Consider the following 24885-nt stretch of genomic DNA (forward strand, 5'->3'; position numbering starts at 1 on the left):
TGACAATCACCCTGTGAGGTGGGTGGGGCTGAGAGAGCTCCAAGAAGCTGTTACTGACCCAAGGTCACCCAACTGGCTTCAAGCAGAGGAGTGGGGAATCAAACCTAGTTCTCCAGATTAGAGTCCTGCCACTCTTAACCACTACAGCACATCAGTTCCAGTGAAGGCAAAGGGATGATTTTCATAAATATGTCTGTTTAGAGGGATTCCTATTCAGTTCCAAAAAAGTGCTCTGTAGTCTCAGAGTCAGGCAAATAGATTGGTCTTGTCCTGAATGAGGTACAAGTAGAATCTTCTGCGTCAGGTAACGTAATTAATAGCCTGCTGTTTGCTGATACATAAAAAAGCAAAGAAGCTATACTTAAGGACTGAAGTTTGCTAATTTAAGAAAAGTTAATGCCCCATGTCCCCATGTTTCTGATAACTCATTTTTTGATTAATGATGTTTAAACTACTTCTGTGCTAGAAACGAAACAGGATGACACACGACATTATGGAGATCCTTTATTTGAAAGGTATGTTCTTCCATTTAAACTACAAAACAGCTTCCATTCATTCTGCCATAAATAAAAAACAAAGAATAAGGCAGGACAGACACTACATGAGCAAACTGAGAACAACTCTTTATTTTCCAGAAGTGTGAATTTAAAATATTTCACAATTATAAGCTATCCAGTTTTTAAAATAAAACTGTCAAAATCCCAACAAGATTTCAAGTGGTATATGGGGGATACACTTGAAGAGTAACCAGATGCAATTCAGACATTTTGTATGGTTTATGATCAAAAACTTAATTTTTGCCAGAGCTCAGATTTGCTCACTCTAAGATTCATCTGCCTTTTTTCTTTTTTGATGAAGAACCAGCTGGTAAAAAAGAGGCACCACAGTAACAAAACAACCTCAGTTGCAAGATGCATGTTAGAAACCGCAATCCCTTTTAAATGTTTGATCTGTTGAAGGAAAAAAATTCTGTTAGAAGTCCTTTGTCTTCTGCCATTGTCTTTGCAACTCGCCTCACCGAATCCGCTTTTGCTGTCGTGCTCTGTAAATGTCATGAATAGGAGGAACTACTGATCCTTTTTCCTCTTCATCATCTGAATCTTCATTTGGTCTCTTGACAGCTTTATTGAGAAGGGCATTATTTTCCAAAGGTCCATTCCCTTCCATTGATAGTTCAGGCAGGCCTCCTGTAATGATCCTTACAGCTTCATCAACACCTTGGGAAGAATTAAGAAAATATGACATTATTAGTGTTGTAAAGAAATTTTTTTACTTAAGTCTTATGAAATTAGTCCCTCAGTAGTAGCATTATACTTGTGAATTTTGTTTTAAAATATTGAAGAGGCCACTAAGGAAACCAGTCTGTTTATGTGTTTATTTGTTTTTACTGAATTATATATTATTTTAAAAGCTGTTTTTATGTTCGCCGCATTGGCAACTCTATTTGGGTGGAAAGGTGGCATAAAAATGTTTTAAATAAATAAAATCTCTATTGTTAGATTCATTCTGGAAAAAACTCAGTTCAAAAAAGGGTTAGATCTGGCAATCAAATCATAAAGGGATTGTGGATATTCCTTAGTTTTGCCTCTCCCCAGCATTACCTTTTGACATGGGAAAGCTGATTCCTGGGGTCAGGGAGCCCTAATGTTAGTGGGCCATAGTGAGGAGGGGGAAGGAGAGAAATTGTTTCTGCCTCCCTCTTCTGTCAGCGGAGTCCTGCTGATTGAAGAGGCAGCAAGGACAATTTTGTCCCATTATCCTTCCTCACTACAGCCTACTAACAATATACATGGGTTGGGAATCAACTTTGCTGGAGCAGGAGAAAACAACATGACCACTAAAATTATTTACTTTTATTTTTAAAAGGATTCTGTAATGCTATTTTAAATTGTAATGATTTAAAAAAGGTTTTGTAATGCTATTAACTAGCTTGTTTACAGCCATCTATTTTTGTTTTTTATTCTGTAGAATTCTCAAGCCATAGTTCTCTGTTAACACAACTTACAGAAATTGGCTACTATTTTCACTCTTTTTGTCTTGAAAATGAAAGTCTTTTTTTCAGCTCTAGTGCTCTTATTCCGAGGACTATAAGAATGCAGAAACAGTTTGCCTACTGGCCTGCTTAATGAGGTTCTTTCTCATGAACTAGTTTTGTTTGAGAAAATTAGGTAGATCCTTTGTGCATAATATGCAGCCTCAGTTTAGTATCCTTATCAGACTATGGTCCTGTATACTACTACGAAGCACTGAGTCATGTGATCATCAAGGGATATCAAATGGAAGGGGAGGGGGGAAACAATCCGAAAAACTGAAATCTAAAGTACAGCTCATATCTGCAATGCTATGCAGCCTTACATTTAAAAATGCAGAGGGCAAACCTGGACAACGCTACTCTGAAAATTCCAGTAGGATAGTTTAAATCAGTGGGTCCTTTTCATTTGAACTGGCTTTTTTTTTTTGGCTGATAAGAGTATTTGCATGCATGCTGTTACCTTTACACATACCTTTAGAAACTCAGCTAGCCAGATTCCTCTTGCGGTACTGAGTAACTTCCCACACCACAACTGGGGTCTGCCCAGCAGAGCTTATGTTTGGTCGGTCCCTCTGCTCACATTTAGATTTTTGCGACTAACAGTAGGCACTAAAGTGCTCCAGGGCCAAGTGGCTATGCATCATGGACAGCCCCCTCAACCTCTTCCCTGTGTTTTTCAGCTGGGGAACCATGTCTGGGTATTGGCTTTTGGGAAAGGGAGCTGATGGGAGTCGTCGGGTGATAAGGGGGCAAACAGGGCCAGTATCCTTTTAAGTAGAGCTGGCTTAAGGACAGATAATTAAAAGACACCAGGATCAGATCCGCAGGATGTCATCACAGCATCAGGAACACCAGGGGATGGCAGTAGCAATGCAGGATGGGCCAACATCGAGGGGCAGTGGAGAGGTCTCAGACGTAGCAGAGGAAGGGGACTAATCCACCACAGGGAATTATCAACAATCATCAGCAGTTGCAGAAGAGCCTCAAATATCAGGAGTGACTGAGGATCAGCCCACCCCTCCCTGGGTAATAGAGGTCAAGAACTGCCACAGACGAACTCTTGAGATGACTGGCCCCAAGGAGGTCTTGGCGATTATGAAGAAAACCAGATAGATTAACATTTTAGATTGAGTCTTAAAGGAAGAGGGGTGTTATATTGTGGCAAGTTGTGAATTTGGTGATGTTCCCTTATTGAACTGTTTTCCCTTATTGAGCTGTTTAGTATTTTTCCCCTGATCCGTAAGGCCGAAAAGCTTGTGTAGTAGTTTGGTTTCATTTCCCCTTCATGTTGTGGGCTGTTTGTTCTCTACTAGCAGAGGCCAGGGAAGGCCCTGCTTTTGTTCAAATAAAACTTTCAAACCTTTAAACATGGTGTGCTGATGGAATTATCACACATACATTTGTGTCCTCAAGGCAATGATCTTAGCACTAACTGCAATCTGTCAATAATACAAACCGACATCCCAAATAGTTCAAAATTTTGGTGTAGCAGTGCTGATACCATTCTATGTTTAACTGGGCAAAAAGAACTTACTGTCCGGCAGTTTGCATCTCCTAAGAATTTCCATGAGTTCATCCACTTGCACAAAAGGGCCCTATAAGGGAAAATAACAGATTGTTTTAGAGGAAATGCTTCTACACAATGGCTGTAGGGAAAAGTTTAATGCACAGAAGCAGGAAGCTACCAGGCTGAAAAGGCTTTGATAAGTTATCATAACATAATGACCAACCTGGAAACACAGAGGAGGTGGGAGAAGCTTCATTAGAACTACAGCAGCAGGCGGGACTGGGAAGACACCACCGGGGACTGGATGCAAACCTGGTGCTAGCAAGTAAGAAAACAATACTTGCTTTAGTCTTACTGGCTCTTGTATTGGAGGAGAAATAGCAAGATGAGCACAGATAATTGACAAGGAAGTTATGCTCTTATGCTTTAGGTGACTGATTTACAAAGTACCATACAAGAATGAGAATAAGATTCCTTGATCCAAGTATAATATAGTTGGATTCCAGTTTGGGAAAGCACTTGAAGTAGATTTAAAACTAGGCCTAACTATTCATATATTCTGTGTGTGTGTGTGTGCTTGCGCGCACGTGTGCATGTGTGAGAATTATAGAAACAATTTATTTAGTTCAATTCATTTATAACCCACCTTTCTCCCTAGTGGGGACCCATGGCAGTTTGCATAACTCTTGTCCTTCATTTTATCATTGCAACAACCATGTGAGGTAAGTTAGGCTGAGTGTGTGTGACTGGTCCAAGCTCACCCAGCAAGCTTCCACGGCAGAGTAGGGATTCGAACCTGAGCCTCCTAGATCAGGATAAGTTTTTCTGTAATCTTGGACATGACTTACGTGCTAAATGTCTTGGCTGAAATGGAATCATCTGCTGAGTATCTGGTTTTGGATATTCTGGCTTCCTGTCCACTTCATCTTTCAGCACAGGCACTATTGAAGGAGCCACAACAGGATCTGGAATCATGGTTGCTAGCTTTGCACGAGACACATCCTGGAAATTAATCACATAAAAAGAAGCCCAAAATAAAATTTTAGCTAACAAAAGATGTGCTATATTGCCACTGCTTCCCACTTTAGCTCAATTCTATCAGATCCACAGACCATGGTCGCTGTTGCTCACAGTTAATAGGGGATCCTTTTCCTCAAAAAACTGAGCAAGAGTTCTGTCTGTACCTATGTATTTTAAAATGTATTAAATGTCTCTCTGAGTAAAATAGTTTTCAAGAATATAAGCATTCCATATTAAAAATGTAGACGGAATCTTCCTATTAAATTTCCAGTTTATAGTAATGAGGGCTTAAGGCATAACAGAAACGCATATTTATTGGATACTTATCGTTACTAACTGATGCAATTTTTGAGTTCTTCCAGCCCAAGCTTTAATAAAATAGCAGGTTTGACATCACTAGTTTGAGCACAACATTTAACTCACTAGAGCTGATGTGAGTTTTAGACCTGGCACATCCTCATCTAGAAGTAATCCTTTTAGATATTTGTGTCTGGACTCTTTGCAAAAAGACTCAGTTTCAATTGTTTGGAGATGCAACAGGCAAGTTTTGCCAGAAGAGTTCTCGGTTGAGGAGGGAGCTAGAAGACAGCAGGATAATTGCACCAGCCTCTCATACCTCAATGTGGGCAGCCAGTTGATAACCAGCTGTGAGTATTGGAGTTGAGATCATAGGTGACAATATGGCTAATTACACTTTTAAAACAGGCAGTTGCCTGGAAACTGGAATAAATCTAGATTGAGTTTTAATCCTGGGTTGTATGTTGCCACCTAAATGGCCAGCATTTAATTTATGGCAGCTGATTTAAACTGCTTTATGCAGTTGCTGTTCTCGTGTGGCAAATTGCTCATGTGCAACAACTCATTACACATTTTGCTTTGTCCACCCTTCTTTTCTCCAATGGCATGGAGAAAATTGCCGTCCATGTGATGAGCTACTGCCCACAAACAGCTCCCCACACAACTAAAGCTGCCATGCCTGAAGATTATAAATGGGCCTCCATATGACGCAGCAGACCAGTTCAAAATATTTAGAAAATACAAAACAATTCAGGTTTCAATCAAAAGACTTAACACTGGTAAAAAATGGCTAAAAGGTCAGTACAAGTTTTAAATTAACTCACTAAAAGTGAGTAATTATAAAGGCCAAGTACATGACAACTTAAGGCAATAGTATTTGCTCTCCCAACATACTTTCTGGAATGTTCCCATCATCTTACCTTGTATCCAAGAGCTTTGAGTTCACTGGCAGAGCAGGGATACAGATCCATGAACTTGTATCTGTCTACTAGCAGAGCTGTTTCTTTGCCCTCATATTCTTCCTTAAAGGCTGTGAATCTCCGTTTCTCTACTTTAAGTATACTAGCCAGGTCACCAATGTTACTTTCAAAAGCTAAAAATCGGGCCCAGATTTCTCTGTACAGAATAATAGAGAAAACAAGCAAAAGTTCAAGAAGAAAGGAGTACGTACAAGAGAAGATGACGCAAAAACAGAAGGGTTGTGGAAAATTATGCTATCACCATCATATACCTACAACACTGTTTAGAAGCTTGTAGGCCTCAAGGCAAAACAACTGCAAGTCTAGCCACCAAACTAAAGAACTCCTCCCCTTCTTGTTCTTTCCATTTGGTTGCTACCTCAGGGTACCCAATTTTATGTTGGCTCAAGAACTATAGCAGGAAAAGAAGGGAATTGTGGACATTTGCTAAGCAACTTGCATGTATCTCCTATCACTTCCTTATCCTACAACCAGAAGCCATAACAGATGCATAGCGTAGTTCTAGAAGGGCTAGTGCTGTTTAAGTCTGAAATACCCCGTTTGTACATAGAGAGGCTGCTTTTGTGTTTTAATGTGCTTATAACTCTTTTAACTTTACATTTTGTTAAAGGTTGCTTAAGTTCTTTTCATGACCCAATTGTAATGGCCTTTGGCCCTACACAATAAATACGGCTACTACTACTATTGCAAAGAAACTGCCTTGGCCTAGTCTGTTTCTTGGTTCAATTCAGGCTTCGGGTTTGATAAAAGCCTATTTAGTCATCATGATTGCAGTTTCAGAGCTGGGACTAAACTTCACAGGGGCACTGAGACCATAGTTTCAAGATCTTGCAGCTACATTGCATCATCTTAGCAAAGGATCTTTGGTGGGAGTGCGTGCTCTGTCTCTGATTGGTTAATTAGGATCAGGCCAGTTGCAACAGTCTTGGATAAAGCAATGGTCATTCTATACTACTATAGAGAGCATTTAATCTCATCATACAGACCAAAGTCTTTAGGTTCGGACTATCATCAAAGCACATCCAGTGTCCAAAGAATGAACTCCAAAGAAAACTCCTATAGTCCACACTACTGTTATACAGGATCAAACAAAAGTATACATTGCAGTATCTCTGGATGCTATCTATACTGTACATGGGGCCTTTGAACACAGCAAGACCAGATGGTTTAGAAAGGAGCTTTGACAAGGCTTACCCAGACTTCTCAGGTGGGAGGCTCCCTGAGGTCAATACACGTTCAAACAGGACTCTTGTATTATTGTCCTCTAGTTAAAAAATAAGTTAAAAATAATATGAAATCAAGCTTCAAATGTATTTTTTAAATTTTTTTTAACAATAGATTTCAGGGGAAAATAAAAGCAATCTGAAGTAATTTTGATTCCAATGAAAATAGTTTTAAAATCTCCTCCACAATTTCTGTGGATTTCATTGTGCTGACCACTACTTCTATTTGAAAGATTCTTGGGTCAAACCTGCATTTAAAGTTCTGTGCCAACAAAATGTATTAGATAAAGGCATGTGCAGGAAAAAGCTCTAGAAATACCTATGGAAGTCTCACTTCTGTTCTCCAGGATAACAAACAGGTACTATTCAGACTATTTTTAAAATGTATAAATTTCCTTTGTATTCTTCTAAACACCCAAGGTGAAGTATAAAAACAATTATTAAGGTTCAATTAACCATAAAAACACTATCTAAAATTGATGACGGCAGTAGAATGCAGCACGGGCCTTTGACTTATTTGCTTCTGTCTTCCTTAAAAAAAATGATTGTCAACAAAAGATCAAACAGCAATACTTTGCACAATGTATTTCAAATATTTAAAGTGTTTCACACACATTCTTTCAATAATCTTTACGACAATCTTGAACGTCAGGACTACTATTTTTATCTCCACATTACAGATGGGAGGAGGGTTGGGAGAAGAGCCACTTGTCTATAACTCACTACTGCATTGTGACTGAGTATTTGAACCAGGTCTTCACTGCTCACATTTCAGCCACTATACCACTCCAGTTCTCTACATCTTTCTATATACTATGATGCACTAACATTTCTCACCAAGCTATTGAAGCCAGATTTTCCCAGTATGCTTACTACTGTAGCTATAAGATCAGATAAAAAAAATAGGCAGTCTGTTTACTGATCAGATAATATGGTAGGATACCCATGAAGTTATCAGTGGCACTACAATCTAGATCTTCACAAGATTCTAAACCAATTGCTCAGTTTTGTGTAAAGAAGGCTACTTCCTGGAGAAAAGAATTAAGCCAATGGCATTAAGTCTCCCAATTCTCAGAACTTACCGTTCAGATGAGAAAGATAATCGATGTACGCCAAGACATACTCTGGAATGTCTCCATATTTCTTTAACCCTAGCTCAAAGATTTTAAAGGCCACTGACTTGTCCTGCAAATTTTAAAATGTTTATTAGTTGAAGAAAGCTAAAAGGCTGAAATAAACATTTCATCCACTGAGTTTGGTTACCTTACTGCAATAATACTCCATCAGAGCAGCTGTAACATAGACATGGTGGCGGGTCCGGACATCCTCTCGTGCCTTCTTAAATATCATTCTACCCGATTTTATGCCTTCTGCTCGTCTTGCAAATTTCATGTACTGAATGTATACCTGACACATACAAAGAGAAGTGGGGATATTTTTGACGTAAGATTCCATGTCCAGAATGTAACACCACATTAAAGACTGAATTGGATCCTGTGCATGGTGAATGCAAGAAGCTTGCTGAGGTAGATTTTCCCTGACTTCCCCCTCTTCCAACAACCTGTTGTGGTACTCCAAATTGTCTACAGAGAGGAACTCCTCCCTAAAAAATGCCATGAGAGGCTGAAGTAAGAAGGGGGAATTAGGGGAAACTGCTCCCTCTCCCTTTTCTGCTAGCAAACAATAGAAATGTGAAGGCCCCCCCCCATTTTGTTTCTTCTCCATTTCCCCATTTTTCCAATGGAAAAACTAAGATATTTGGGAGAGCACTGGGGAAAATACCAAAATATGAAAAAGTCTGAGGACTTCTTCAATTTTTTCCAATGGAAAAATTGGGAAAACCTGGGGCAGTGGAGAATCCTATGATTCCCCCCCCCACTTTTCGAATGAGTGAAATGAAAGACAAGGTTTTACTTAAAATGTGTAGACTGAATTCTTTTACATAATACAATATACAGCATTAGATAATGATAATTCCTATGTATACAATATTTTCCAGAATTTTGTTTTGTTTAAATATTTAAAAATTCAGAAACAATACAGTATGTTTAATAATAATTCATTATTAAATCATTCAGTGTTTTCACTGTCACAAACTTAATATCCAGATATGCTGGTAGTCCTGTCTTGTGTGACTATGAGAATGTTTCTGACCAAATAACACACTTGCTTTTGTTTACTATGGAATTTGTTTGCTATCTTAAACTTTTATTTTTTCATATTTTTCTGATGACAAACTTTAAAGATGTATGTGTTATGGAAGCATAAGGAACAGCACTTTGTAACTCTTCCTCAAGTAGTGGGTATACTTGCAATTTTTATTTATAGAAAAGAAAGGCGTTCATACATTTTAAATTCCATACATATGCCAAACAATACAATTTTATATTAAAACTACCAATGTTGTTGTTAAATCAGTAAAAGAAGTTTCGATTTGATAAGAAAGTAAATACTGCATACATTTCAATTTCAAAAAGAGTCCAGTAGCACCTTTAAGACTAACCAATTTTATTATAGCATAAGCTTTCGAGAATCAAGTTCTCTTCATCAGATGCCTGATCAAAACTGGGCAGATACAGAAGAGGAGGGGGAAAGAGAGAGAAAAGGGAGGGGTCATAAATCACAAGAAGGCAGAATGCAATTAGCATCGAGGCAATCAAAACATTCCTTTGCTTGGAAATGTAAACATTTCCTTTTGGTGTGCAGTCAGTTTGTAGCAGTGAAGGTGTCCAATTCCTATGTAGTATAAGCCTTCGGTAACCACAGCTCTCCCTGCCAGTTGCATCTGACAAAGAGAACTGTGGTCCCCGAAAGCCCACACCAGGCGTCACTGGGCTCCCCCAGATCACGCCTCTGTAAAGAGAATCTGTTACCTGTGGTAATGTGATAACCATTCATAGTCTCTATTCAGTCCCCGCTTGACAGAGTCAAATTTGCATATGAATTCCAATTCAGCAGCCTCCCGTTGGATTTTGTTTTTGAAAGGTTTCTGTTGAACCACAGCGACCTTGTCTTTGGTCGCTGTGGTTCAACAGAAACCTTTCAAAAACAAAATCCAACGGGAGGCTGCTGAATTGGAATTCATATGCAAATTTGACTCTGTCAAGCGGGGACTGAATAGAGACTATGAATGGTTATCACATTACCACAGGTAACAGATTCTCTTTACAGAGGCGTGATCTGGGGGAGCCCAGTGACGCCTGGTGTGGGCTTTCGGGGACCACAGTTCTCTTTGTCAGATGCAACTGGCAGGGAGAGCTGTGGTTACCGAAGGCTTATACTACATAGGAATTGGACACCTTCACTGCTACAAACTGACTGCACACCAAAAGGAGATGTTTACATTTCCAAGCAAAGGAATGTTTTGATTGCCTCTATGCTAATTGCATTCTGCCTTCTTGTGATTTATGACCCCTCCCTTTTCTCTCTCTTTCCCCCTCCTCTTCTGTATCTGCCCAGTTTTGATCAGGCATCTGATGAAGAGAACTTGATTCTCGAAAGCTTATGCTATAATAAAATTGGTTAGTCTTAAAGGTGCTACTGGACTCTTTTTGATTTTGCTACTACAGACTAACACGGCTAACTCCTCTGGATCTATTTCAATTTCAGTTTTCCAAAATATATACTTCAATTCAGTTTTTTCCAAAAGAAAATCCAGAATTTATTTTTCCTTATGGCTTCAAACTTTCTGAAAGTTCTGAATCTCTAGCAAACAGCTTGCTGAAAAACAAAGGATTGCCACAGCACATAGTTCCACTGCTCTTCAGAATTACCTCTGCAAACACAGTGAATTATATGACTTTTCACATTCTAGATGTATCATTTATCTACTGTATTCCAGCTCTTATGCACTCCCTAGCAGAACTTGATCAAAAAGTACCATCAAACTTATTTTGGATCTCTGGCACTCTATGGGAAAAATAAAACAAGGCTGCAAAGTATCACAAGGAAATCATTTCCCAGCTAATATTGTCCTCTGGCAAATGATCAGTAGTAATGAGAATATATGGTTGTTGTGGGTTTTCCGGGCTGTATTGCCGTGGTCTTGGCATTGTAGTTCCTGACGTTTCGCCGGCAGCTGTGGCTGGCATCTTCAGAGGTGTAGCACCAAAAGACAGAGATCTCTCAGTGAGATCTCAGTGAGAGATCTCTGTCTTTTGGTGCTACACCTCTGAAGATGCCAGCCACAGCTGCCGGTGAAACGCCAGGAACTACAATGCCAAGACCACGGCAATACAGCCCGGAAAACCCACAACAACCATCGTTCTCTGGCCGTGAAAGCCTTCGACAATACAATGAGAATATATATTACTACAACTTTCTGTGATTCTCTATTTGAAGCACCAATTCAACTGCAACATGTACCCAGTGGCCTGGTCTGTACATGCAGAGCCCTGTTAGATGAAAGTTCTTTGGCAGGATGTTGGAAAAACTAAGTTCAGCATATCCCAAACAGCTGTTTGGTGCCATTGCCACTGCCTACTGGCTGATGTTTCTAGACATGTTACATCAATATTTAAAAAGGGGTCCTGAGGACAACCACAAAATTACAGACCAGCTAGCCTAATGTATATCCCACACAAATTAACAGAAACTGTAATCAAAAAGAGAATTATTAGGCACAAGAAGAACAAAGTCTGATGAGGGATAATCAGCATGGCTTCTACAAAAGGAAGGCATGCTTCACCACCCTTTTGGAGTTCTTTGAGAAAGTGAACAAACATGTAAATACTTGTGACCTGGTAGATATTACATATTTGGACTTCCAAAAGAATTTTGACAACGTATCTCACCAAGCTTAGCAGTCATGGGAAAAGAGGATGGGTCTTCTTAAGGATTAAAAATTAATTAAATGACAAGAAGCAGAGAGTAGGAATAAATGAACAATTTTCACAATGGAGGGAAGTAAGCAATGGGATCCCATAAAGATTGGTATTAATTTAATTTGTTCATAAATGATGTGGAACGGGGGGTGAGCTGTGCAGTGGCCAAGTTTGCAGATGACACAAAATTATTTGGGATGGTGAAAAACAACAGCCACTGGGAAGAGCTCCAGGAAGATCTCCACAAATTGGGTGAATGGGCAACAATGTGGCAGATGAAGCTGAGTGTAGGTAAGTATAAGGTGATGCACATCAGGACAAAAATTCACAGCCTCAAGTATATACTAATAAGATCTGCACTTGCTGAGACTGAGAGGGAAAGAGACCTTGGGGTCATAGTGGATAGCCCAATGAAAATGTCAATCCAGTGTGCGTCATACAGTGTGAAAAAGGCACACTCTGATAGGAATTATGAAGAAAGGGATGGAAAATAAAACAATATACTGTCCCTGTATATATGGTGCAACCTCATTTGGAATACTGTGTGCAGTTCTGATCACTGTATCTCTAAAAAGACATTGCAGAGCTGGAAAAAGTAGAGAAGAGAGCAACCAAGATAATAATGGAGTTGAAGTATGTTTGCAATGAGGAAAGCATGAAGAAACTGGGACTTTCAACTGAGAAAAGAGATGACTAAGGGAGGACACGATAGAGGTTTATAAAATTGTAGACAGCAAAAATATAACCTCTCACATCTGCTGTAGGAAAACAGCTGGAATAATATACAAACAACTATGTAAAATGTAAGGTATTTATGTAAATTGAAAAGTTGTACTCTGCCCTGAGCCCGCCTGGTGGGGAGGACGGACTAAAAATCTAATACAATAAAATAAATAATAAATCAAGTAAGGTGTTTTATATATTTCAGAAAACTGAAGAACAAAAATTAATCATAAAGGAATTTTAAAAGTGTTGCTTTCAGTGTATCTATACGTTTTTAGCTACAATACTTTAGACCTTGAATTAGGAGAATCAATGTAAGAAAATGCACATATTTTTATTCTTTCCTCATTTCAAAGAGGTGAAACAATTGAGATTAAACATACCAAAGTGGGATCAATATCTTCGATAGCCAGGAGCCGGTTATATATGCTGTGCACCTTTTCATACTTCATCCGACTCTGAGGGAATATAAAATTAATTCAAGAGTTATCAGTCTACAGTCAAATAACAGAATTGTTTCCCTGCGAAAACAGAAACTGGGACTGTCAACTGGAAAACGCTGGTTGCACAAGAATTTGAGACAATTAATGAGCTTACCTCTTCGTAGTCTGCATATGCAAAATAAAGAAGCATATTCTTTTTTAGTAAAGTGCTGATTGCTCTTTCATAAATATTTGCAGCTTCATCACTGAAAAGTTTAGCATTGTTCATATCCTGAAATCAAAAAAATAATGAAAGGCTACTAATGAGTCTGAAAATAACTCAATATTGTACTTAGAAACTGATATTCTAAACCCGAAGGATTACTTACATGTTACAAGAACCCAGCAACAACTAGAAGACTGGGTCACTCACGAACTATACTAGAAACGTGATTTCAATGCATGTTAAACCGTCAGTAAAAGTCTAATATAGTTCAGCAACATGACAAGTTCAGAATATTTTACTGCTTATACAGTATTAATTTAGGACTGCTTTAGAAATCATAATTTTATCATACATTTTTAACATTTAATTATATATTTTTGCATACAATCACAAACACTTTTGACAGAATTAAGTGAAACTGTTGTATAACAAACAAAAATGAAATATACATATATTCAATAGCAGCAATTGAAATTAAAATACTTTACCCCTTTCTCAGCTAGTAGCTTGCTGGATTGTTCAAGATACTGTGCAGCTTCATACCAGATATCTGGATGATGTCCCAGCACTAACAGGCATTGCTCATATGCAAACATTACTGGAGAAAGGAATTGAGATGAGAAAATAAAAAATTCCTATGAGAAAGCACTGTACAAATGAGTTTTTTTTACCAATCGCTCCTGAATTTAATAGTATTAATAATAATAACATTCCATTTATATACCACCCTTCAGGACAACTTAACACCCACTCAGAGTGGTTTACAAAGTATGTTGTTATTATCCCCACAAAAATAATCACCCTGTGAGGTAGGTGGGGCTGAGAGAGCTCCTAGAAGCTGTGACTGACCCAAGGTCACCCAGCTGGCTTCAAGTGGAAGAGTGGGGAATCAAAACCGGCTCTCCAGATTAGAGTCCCATGTTCTTAACCACTACACCGAACTGGCTCTCCAGTAATTAAGAATTTACAGTGTAATCCTAAGAACGCTTTCCTGGGAGCCATCCTGAGTACAATTCTGAGTAGGCCTGCTTAGGATTTACTTTGTTAGCCTCTTCAAAACTCTCCTTCTGGTATTCTTATAGGTCCAAAAAAGCCAACCTACTTTGTCCTATCAAGAACTTGACAGTAACTCTGGAGAAATTTAAAGTCAGTCCCATAAATTTCCTAATTGTTTCCAATCCTTCACAAATTAGAATATCTTAACTAAAATTGACTTCATGTAGGTTTAAAACTAGGCTTCTGGGTAGCCAAAGTAGTACCACATTTAACTTGTTAATTAGCAGCACAGGAACTAACAATATTCTGTTTCTTCTACTACTTCAAGAGTGATCATTGTATTTGTATGTCATTTGCAGATTAACCACAATGGAGAGTTAGGAACAGAGCAGTCTGCTACAGAAAGTTAAGTGCATTTAACTCCTCTGAAATAAACTGGATTTAAGCTCACAGTCCAGTGACTGTATATATTATCTACTGTTGTATTCATAAAAAGCATCAAGAGAGCCTAATTTCTGATGAGGTCATATTCTTAGTGGTATTCCTGACTGAATCAAGAGGAGCTCAACAGGAATGCATATTTACCTCTTTTCGTTATGAGGGTTTGATCTTCAGTACGTAAGGGATTGCTCTTTTCCCACTGTATATATTTCTTCCACATGTCTACTTGCTGAGCTTCTTGGGGAGTATTTTGTGGTGGAACAGAGGGGGCATTGCGGTCTAGACCTTTCATTACAGTCTCATATTCCTACAGGAAAAAATAAACTATTACTGCCATTGTGTCAGGAAAGGGGGTTCATTAAGGTAAGGTAAGTTTGTATGTAATGTTCCATTTAATTAACCTTCTGCAGCACTTGAAGGTTTCAAACAAATAATCTTGCTTATTTAAATAAAATAAAACGGCAGCACAAAGAATGAGACACTGTACCTTGGCCACACGTCTAGCATTCATATAATCTCTACTGCGATCTTCAATCATTTTCTTAGCTAAGTGAACATTTATTCCCTATAAGAAAGAAAAACAATCTGTTGAGTTCCAGGACCATCCTCGGAACAGTCACTTCTTGCTTATCTCCAAATAAAGAGAAATGACACAAGATTTTTCTTATTTAATCTTTTAGTGGGATCAAGGCCTCTCTATCCAGTCCTGAATTCCAAAATCACTGATAGACAAGCCAGTGCATATTAGGGAGTGCAGAAAAGTCTACCTCCTTTTCTGAAGATAGAGAAGAAAACTGGGTTATAGTAAGGCTACCTCCTCTCTCAGTTCAACCCTGCACCAATTTTGTTTTCTATCTTATGTTGACCTGTATAGGAAAGCCTGCAGTAAAAGACCGCAGTATCTGGAATACCACTCTGCTATAAGGAGAAAGATACTATATTAACTAAGAGCCTATCCTACTGTTTGCAGTGCAATGGCAGCTAAGCCTACTATCAGCCTCAGGAATACCAACCACTACAATAGACCTCGGGAGCCACTGTGCAAGTAACATCGCCGAGTGAGGGATGAAAAGATGCATGAGCAAGCTCACTATCCGAAGGGTGAAGGAGATTTGCCTCTTGTGCACCCTATTCACGGTGCTGTCTGGTAAAACAACACTGGTTATTCCTAGCTATTGACACTTGAAAGAATTATTCTGAAGGAATTGGATTTTAAAGTTGTGTGCCCTCTAAAGCACATTCTCACAAAAAGAACACTATCCTACAGATCCTTTCAGATACAGCACATATATTCTCTAAAAACAATTCCTTTCACCTGAAAAAATCCTTCCTGTGGCGAAGTGGCTGCCTTCTTTCATCAACAAAAGATTCATGGGGATGACTAATATTTGTGAAATAGGAATTTTTACAAATTTAACAAAGCTATTCACCTACTTAATGTTGGTTCAGAGAGGCTGAGAAGTTAAATTAACATGAAAACCTACTATAAATCACAGAGAGGTCAGACAGGCTATTCTCCATTTTACCCTTTCCTACTTTCTAGCATCACTTCGTTTTTGTGGGATGGGATTGTATGTATTCTGAGGGAGAATCTAGTACCTCTAAATTTAATTTCTGACACACCACTAAGGTCTCTATTCTACGATGTTTGACTCCTAAATGACCTTCACTGTTGTCCACATATAAATACAGAGGTTACTGTGAGCCAACAGATTTGGTATAGCAACATTAAAGGTTATCATTAAGTAGGCTAATAGCAGTACCACCCAACTATCAGTTACACATGGGAGGTGTATGGAGCTCTGCCCAATATAAAGATGGAGAGGGCAGTAGTAGGGAACTGCTTAGGTATATAAAATAATCTTCAAAAATGTTTCTCTCCTTCTTTTCATAAGTATATTGCAACAGAACCCATGCTTGTGCTTGCCAGCAAATCTTGACAACAGAGAATGGTATACAAGTGTGAGTCCAGAGCCAGGCAGGGTTATTAGGCTTATGATCCCAGGTTTAAGGCTGAAGAATAAGTGGCTTGTGGGCTTCAAGGAAGCCACTCTTCCACAAATGCCTGAAGCTAAATTTGCCAGCAAGCATATGGTTCCTAATCACTTCCAAACCTTATGATTGGGCTGTGGAAAAATGGAAGGAAAAGCCAAAGTCAATCACTGGTAGGGAGGCAAAGCTTGGACAGAAAGCATATAACACCTGAAGCGGAGAAGCAATGAGGCTGCTTTTGGAGGGAGTTTATCCCTAGCTCCATCGTAGGGGAGTCTGGCCTACTGGGATCAGGTATTGAGACAGGAACAGAAACCAAGTAAGGCAGATGTGTTAGGGAGCTTTGCTGTTTTCTAACCAGTTTCTTTGTGTGTTTTGCCCTGTATGGTTGTACTGTCCCTGTGTTAATTATAACTATTATCTTATTTACTAAGCTGCTGTAGCAGGGGCCCTCAGTGTAGTGCCTATTGGTACCATGGTGCCCGCCAACACATTTCATGGCACCTGCCAAGTGCTGTTAGAGAGTGGGTGAGCCAGATGCGGTTTTTGCCCAGTAGGGTTTCTGACTGGCCACTGGAAATCTGATAGGCTGTGCAGATTTTTTAAAAAGTTGCTTCAGTGACAGCTGCCACAACAGTACATGGATCTTTACTGTGTTACTGTGTTCATTTAAAATGGCATTGTGTTAAGGCCCTTGCCTGCTTCAGGCTTAAGGAGGGCAGGAGGAAAGGAGGGTGTTTGTGGGAAGGTAGAAATCTCTGGAAGGGATGTCCTGTCTGTGGCAAAACTCTGCCCCTTTCTGCAACAAGGCTGCTTCCCTTCTGTTTAGAACTCAACAGGAAGGGAAGGAATTGGAAACACGTCTTCTGATTCAAATTCCCACACACACCCCACAGCATCCTCTGAGCAGCAAGGAACTGCCTCTCTCCAGCTTAAAGGATGAGGAAGAGAGCACAATTGTGTTGGTTGGGTTTATGAAAGCATATTTTGCTTAGCCTCAGCCAACAATTCCGACTGGATTACTCTCCAACTGCATGGAATTGCTGAGCAAGGGCACTATCTGCCAGGTGGAAGCGATCCCAAGCGTCCAAAGCATAGATGCTACTTGTGAGGAAAATAACTGTGCTAGTGCACTAGCTTGATAACTTGGAATTCTGGCATCTTTGGCTTTACCTCTTCATACTTGTTATAATCTCGCCAGAGTTGTTCAATGTTGATCATTGGGTTCACACAGCCACGCTGATAAACCCTGCGGACAGCTGTTATCCTCTGGTTTTCTGCATAGGATCCTACTGCTTCACTAAATTGTGAGGCGAGACAGTAACATGTCAGCAACTACACACTTCAACCTGTATGAATATCAACATTGCATTAATCGAGAAGAAAATTGTTTTGTACTTACACGCCTTTCAAAAAATTTATGTAATCCACCCAGATCTATGTAAAAATGTATAGAATCACATTGTGAGAATTTAATTTTTTATGTTAACCAACCACTACAAATAAATATTTCAGTGAGTGATGAAAAGTACCTGATATGACATTATTTCCATGCCAATTTTATCCAGAGCAAAGTCGTACGCCTGAGCCATTTTTTCTCTACGGAAAACACAACACACTATTACAGTCACATGTACAAATTATTTAGAGGAGCCATATCAATCTGCTACAGCCAAAATGACAAAGTCTTGCAGCACCAGAAACACTCATACATTTACGGCTGCATAGGCTTTCTGAAAAAGTAGTCTCCAGCTCATGAAAGCCACAAAAAATCATTAGTTTTTATGGTGTCACAAAACCCCCTAATGATTACAAAAATTATTGTTGTAGACAACAAAAACCTAACATTATAAACCCTAGAACCTTATGTTCAGCTTATTTAATGCTTTCCATTAGGCAAAGATCATCTTGATCCAATGAAGTGCAAAAGCACTGAGTCTGTTTGGAGACTTTCCAGGTCACGCCTACTCCCATGAACTTCAGTGTTGCATTTTTAACTCATGAGTGTAAAGAGCTCAAACCACAATATGGTTTTTCTAAAAGAGAAATAGTACCTTTCTTTTAATCTTTAAAAAGAAACATAAAGCACTCCAATTTAAATGAGACTTTTGGTCACCATCTGCTATTGTCATTTTATTCTGGTCTTAAACTGCTGATAGGAGGTTATGATATTTGTATAATTTTATTTGTATAAATTCAAATGTCACACCCAGCGAACATTTGCTGCAATGGGCACAAATGTGCCTTAACTCTCCCCTTCCTCTTCCTCCCTTTTCATCCAGAGAGCAATTAAAGATTCTTTGCTTGAAACTCCAACTCTGCATGACACACAACTGCAGGCAATCAGCTGAATTGGAACTGGTTTCCTTCCCACAAGCCAGGATTCTAAATCACAGTTTAAGCGTAGCTTAGAATCCTTACTGATGAGGAGTAAACACATTAAAATTCAGCCAGATATCGGCATTTGTATATTATCTGAGGTCAGAGTTTGTTTCAAACAATGAATCTTTAGTTGCACTCCAGATGAGAAAGGAGGGGAGAGAAGCAAAGGGAACGTTTGTGCCCATCACAGTAAAGCACAGCTTAATGTGATGCCTAAATGCAGCCCATTGTTACCCACCTGCAACAAGGGTTGAGATTAGATATTATGTATTAAATATATTTAAATGTAGGAAACATTAGAATTGGTTTGAAGGTTTTATGTGAGCTCCTAAAGAGAGAAAATGTACCTCATTTTATCCTGTAAAGTAAGTTAGACTGAGAAAAAGGTCACTTGCCCAGAAAAAGTTACTGAACTCTATAGCTATGCAAGGATTTCACAGTGGACTTGTCATATCCAGGCTCTTGGTCTCTTCCTCTGCGCCATCATTATTTGTATGTTGTTGTGTATGCACACGGTGCAAGCAATAATAAGCAAATAGGAAAGGGGAGCAGGACCAGCTTTCAGGACTGCATTTTCATTGAATGATCAGACCACAGGAAAAAGACACTGACCTTTCTTATAGAATGCTTCTGATAATGATAATGTCTCAGAAGTGCTACATTGCCAGCTCTATCAGCAAGTGAACAAGCCTGATAATCATCAGCTGGAGGGAAGCAGGAGGCATATACACTATAGTGAACCACAACACCACTACAATTCACCCAGCCCAATTTTTAAACTGGAAGGCTAGTTTCTGAGGCAGAGTTCCAATTTCAGCGTCCTTTAGTGAAAAGGGGATTGAATTAAAATAAAAAAGAAAGTGAACCAATATTTACTTACTTATAACTGGGTAGCTTCCCTTTGGTTTCTCGTACATATGAAAGGTAGCACTTCCACAGGTCAATATGTAAAACTTTCATAAGGCACCGCTGAAACAACTATTTATATTAAGGAGAAAGAACCAGGAGCCCATGAATGAGACGTTAGTAGATGATTACACCTCTGGAGCTTGAACTAATTATCACTCTTTTGTTCACTGTCAGGAGTCACATCTCCAGGTAAATTAAATGTACAGTCAGAATTTTAAAATGTAGCTCTTTCAGAGAAAATATGTACCAACTGGAGTCATACAATACATGCTTCATCTCTTTGACACAGTAATAGATTTCTCAGTTGGGAAACCATACACTACCCACCTTAAAGCACAGATGTAACTTCTGAGAGTGCTGGAGTAACCCATGGTGGGAAAACACTATACCGTTACAACTGTTATATCTCACACTGTGTGCAAAGTTAAAATAGTTTATATAATGCTATACCGTTACAATTGTTATATCTCGCATTGTGTGCAAAGTTAAAATAGTTTTGCAAATAACATTAAAATTCATTATCATACTATTAACAAAAGAAAAGCAGATAGATAAATATTTCTTGATGAGGATTCCAATAGCTCAGCTGATAATAGAAACCTGGCTTTCTAGATCCAAATCTGGAATGCTTGTATTCATACAGTACTCTGACATGAATACCTACTTACTAGTGCTGCATATTAAACTACCAAGGAACAATGAAACTCACAGGAACATTTTTTACTCTAAGGGCTACTGTATGCATCGGGACTATATTAGGACAGTGAGTGAAATCCCACAAGTCAGAAATCATGAACTGCAATTCTTTTAAAAAGCAATTTCGGCCACATGCAACCCCAATTTAAGGTCCTCTGGGGAAGAGAAAAGAGACTTTAACCCTTCAGCTCCTCAAAAGTTTTGTTAACTGAAGCAGTCTCCCACACTATTGGCCTTTTAAAAGGAAAAAAAAAGATGGGCACAATCTTTTGCCTTTGAATAGCCAATAAAAGTGTCATGGAGACGTATCTTCCCCTATTCAACTTGCTAGTTCCTACTACCATCATTTATATTGTTCAATTATCTGCATTTGTTGAGCAGATTTTTCCTCTTTTATTTATTTTTTTAAGCAGATTTGTCAACTGCATCAGGGATTCTTTAATGTGGTGACTGATGGTTGTACAAATTCTTCCCATCATTCTTGGCTGCTTAATCTCTTTTCCAAGATTATAAGAAGGAAAATGCACGTGTCTTGTCAGTCATAATGTCAGCAGGATCTGGCTTGCAGCTTGCCAGGTCTCAGAGAGGAATCATTTGTAGGCATCAGCAATTACACACGAGTTCATGTAGCCACTGTGATTTGCATGGCTGTAGTGCCTCAAAAAAGTGTTACCAGCAACATCCACATGGAGGCAATAGTTCTCACCAGTAGTACCTCCACATGAACACTGTTGGGTTACAAACCTGGTGGCAGTCTCATACAATCCTGAGTAGGGGTGTGCATTTGGATATACCCAAACCAAAAATAAACCAGAAACTAGCTGTTTTATGTCTGAAATTACCCAAAACTTCCAAATTTTGAGAGAAATTAAAATTTATCATATGGAACTTTAGGAGCATTTTGGCACAAGAAACCAAGAGGAAGAGAGAGGAAGCTGGTCTGTAAGACAGGTGTTTGGTGGTGTCTCCCTACCTATAAATGTTAAAAAGCCATTATTTTCTATAGGAAGACCTGGCCTCCAAGGTTGAAGTCGATCATCCATAAGAAATGGAGCCATTATTTCCTATGGTTCATAGAGAGGCCAGGTCTAGCCATAGGAAATAAGGGACATTATTTCCTACGGTCTGTAGACGGCCTCTCTATGGTCCATAGGAAATAATAGCTCCATTATTTCCTATGGGCTGTAGACCTAGCCAGGTTTACCTTAAAAAGTCAGTCTCTCTAATCCTTTCAAATGTTAAAGGACCGTTATTTTCTTTGGGAAGACCTGGCATCCCTTTTTAGAGGGAGACACCAGCTAAAAGCTGTTTGGCAAGACCAGCTTTCTATCCCTCCCTCCTTGCTCTTTCTGTCTCTAGGGGGAAGGGGAATGGAGGGGGGAATTGCTAATATGGTCCTGAAATTTTGGGACACCCCACCTCCAATACCTGGAAAAAATCCCAAAACTCTTAGAAGTCCTGAACATGCAGGATAACAAAAAGCATTGCCTCCCCAAATCTGGATCCAAAATCAATCTGAATATTTTTGATATTCACCCCCTCTCTTGAGACATTTATGGGGGGTGGGGATTGCTTTTTATATATGAACCAGGCCGTAGTAGCCATCTCTGATTGTGAAAATGCCCTTTTACACAGCATTGGGGATTATTATTTCATTTGGAGGCTTATGGTTTAAAAAATGTTCCCCATAGCAGTCTTGGCTGCTTAGTCCTGACCTCCTTGAGTATCAAAAGGCAAAAGATTAGACACAGACATATCTGCCCTCTATCTTTTGGCCAGTGTCAGACACAGGAAATCCTCACTTAATATTTATGGCAAATATTAGGGGACTTGACTGTGTATATATCACCTACATATCTCCTACACACAAGTGGTACCCTCATAGCACTGAATGGACAGAAAGTAATAATTTATCATTTTTCTGTATCTGTTACAATGCAGGTGTACTATAGCACTCACCTTTTCTACTTTGTCATAGTTTTTTGCTTTTATCTGTAAAACAAACAAATAAAGAAACCCAAGCAATTTAGATCCACTGTATGTCAAAGGTGGAAGACTTTAACATTTGTGTACAGTATGTTTGCCATAATCTATCTTTTACTACATAATTTACTGCATAATAAATACTTTGCAAATTTACCTGAAAGTTTAAGGACTAATGTTGCTTTCTCTGAAATAAGATGACAGCATGATTTTTATATCGAAAACCTTATGTTTGTATTGATGCAAGCATAAGCAATGTATATATTTGTTTACCTTATGAAATGGCTATATTACTATTAATCCAAGCAGATACTATACCAAAGCTGAACCAAATCACCTGCTTTAACTAAAGCTTGCAAATTATTCATATCAGCTATTTTAGTACAATAGTTTTCTAAGTAACAAACTGTCTTGTGGCACTTTAATTTTGGCATAAACTCTTGTAAACTTGAGCCTAGTTACCCTTGGTCAGCTTAAATATATAGATATGGGTTGTGTAAAAAAAAAAGAAACACGACAAGAAGGAAGGGGAAAGGTCACAGTTCAAAAGAAAAGTGTTTCATTACTATGTAGACTTGTAGACCACAGATGAAAACAAGATTCTACCAAAAGAGCAAATTATCCACTCAGTTTGCGTGGAACATTCCAAGCTGGTGATGAACTGACAAGTCAGGAGAGTAATGCAGAAACTTCCACGGTACAATTATTTTCCAATGTAAGCCTTTATTGAGTCCAAACCTTATGGAAATCATACGAAGTCTTTCATTGAAACTTTTGTTCCCTGAAGCATGACAACATTTAAATGTTACTGAATTGCTGAAAAATGGCAATTCTCCCTGCCCCCTCTAGTTTCTGTTTCCATTTTTAATGTCTGATTTGTGGCCATTTATTTACTTGTACGGAAAGTCTGGTTTGCCCAACATAAATGACAGAAGGCCACGTGGTAGTATACATCATATTTGAGGATGTACAGGAGAATGAGCTCTTGATGGCATGGTTGATGTTGTTGGACCCAGTGATACTGTTCTTTGAGTAGTCAGGAGATCAAATAGGTACAGGGGTTTGTTGCTGGGGCTAGTTCTTGAGTTTGTATTTTTATCAGATGGTCCACTGTTTCTGAATTGCGTTGTTTGCAACCTGTGCAAACTTCATATGGCGTTTACTATGGCTTCTATGGCTACTATGGCTTCTGAGAAAATCAGTAACAATGGGCAAGTTTTCCCAGGAAATAGCTTGCCCATCATTACATATGTTATGATACAAAGCTGCTTATGTGCTGTGTGCATGGGTCAGGTAAAGGGTCAAACTGGTCTGGATGACATTCTGGGTGCTCTGAGAGTATGTCATATAAAGTACCAATGAAAACAGGATTCCCCTTAACTTCAACCATTGTGCATTAAGTGGCCACCTATACACACATAGGATTTGCACATATGCAGTGCCAGCCATGACGGATTCTCAAGCCCATGGCAGCACAAGTGCTCCCCCTTCCCTCACAGTTTCCCCACCATTTAAGTCACATGGGGGAGGAATGGAAGCAGGGAGGAACATACAGAAAAGCATAGGAAGTACAATGTTCTAGTTAACTTGAAACGGTGCAATACTTCTTGTCAAAAGCCCCAGACTAGGTCCAACTACTACCTTGTTTTTGTGAACCCTGAAAAAAGGACTTTTGCAACACCAAAACGCTCACTCTCCCTGATCATCTGTCTCACCTAACACTGATTCTCCTGCCCTACACTCCCACAAGCCCCAGTGCGACCCGCAATTAAGCCTCAAAGTAATTTTTTTAAAAAAACATCAGCCTTACAGCGCTATAACGCTATAGCGCTATTCTGCCATGGGTGGGAAACCTCTGCTACCTATCATGGTTGGTTTTTGGGTTGGCCCAGCACAACATTATAATAGAAGAGTGATATAACGCAAATATGCAAAAAAAAATTTTAAAAGGGGGCAGGATTTTTAGGGCCCCGTTTCTGGAGGCACTTTGACTGACCGCCGAATTGCGCTTTCCCCTTTTAATGTGACTGACTGGAAGCACAAGCAGTCGTCAAAAGATGGGAGAATCCGTTCTAATAACGATAACAGAAAAAAGATTTCTAGTGCAAAACTGATGAAATAAGGGCCCGTGTGACGACGGCCAATGACTAAGAATGTAGTCTTCACAGAGAAGTTTCTAAGGTATGTAGCTAAAAAGCTCAAATGTTTTAGCATCAGTCTGGAAAATACTAAG

At 39.1% G+C, this 24885-nt stretch overlaps 1 protein-coding gene across 1 annotated transcript in view; it reads right to left on the reverse strand.

The window, feature by feature from the left end:
* Window positions 1–487: 487 nt before the first annotated feature.
* The window catches only part of CSTF3 (cleavage stimulation factor subunit 3), a 101974-nt gene continuing 77576 nt past the window's right edge, over window positions 488–24885 (reverse strand). Inside the window, exons 4-21 of the mRNA XM_054970615.1 lie at window positions 22629–22661; window positions 19945–20042; window positions 18215–18281; window positions 18085–18119; window positions 17856–17982; window positions 15178–15255; window positions 14835–14997; window positions 13742–13851; window positions 13203–13319; window positions 12989–13063; window positions 8323–8466; window positions 8142–8244; window positions 7031–7100; window positions 5777–5972; window positions 4388–4541; window positions 3763–3857; window positions 3567–3627; window positions 488–1217 (exon numbers count right to left, since the gene is read on the reverse strand). Of these exons, the coding sequence (XP_054826590.1) occupies window positions 1015–1217; window positions 3567–3627; window positions 3763–3857; window positions 4388–4541; window positions 5777–5972; window positions 7031–7100; window positions 8142–8244; window positions 8323–8466; window positions 12989–13063; window positions 13203–13319; window positions 13742–13851; window positions 14835–14997; window positions 15178–15255; window positions 17856–17982; window positions 18085–18119; window positions 18215–18281; window positions 19945–20042; window positions 22629–22661 (1929 nt within the window). The 3' untranslated portion in view covers window positions 488–1014. The remainder of the gene's footprint in view (window positions 1218–3566; window positions 3628–3762; window positions 3858–4387; window positions 4542–5776; window positions 5973–7030; window positions 7101–8141; window positions 8245–8322; window positions 8467–12988; window positions 13064–13202; window positions 13320–13741; window positions 13852–14834; window positions 14998–15177; window positions 15256–17855; window positions 17983–18084; window positions 18120–18214; window positions 18282–19944; window positions 20043–22628; window positions 22662–24885) is intronic.

Source organism: Eublepharis macularius, chromosome 2 (assembly GCF_028583425.1).
Source record: "Eublepharis macularius isolate TG4126 chromosome 2, MPM_Emac_v1.0, whole genome shotgun sequence".
NCBI lineage: Eukaryota > Metazoa > Chordata > Lepidosauria > Squamata > Eublepharidae > Eublepharis > Eublepharis macularius.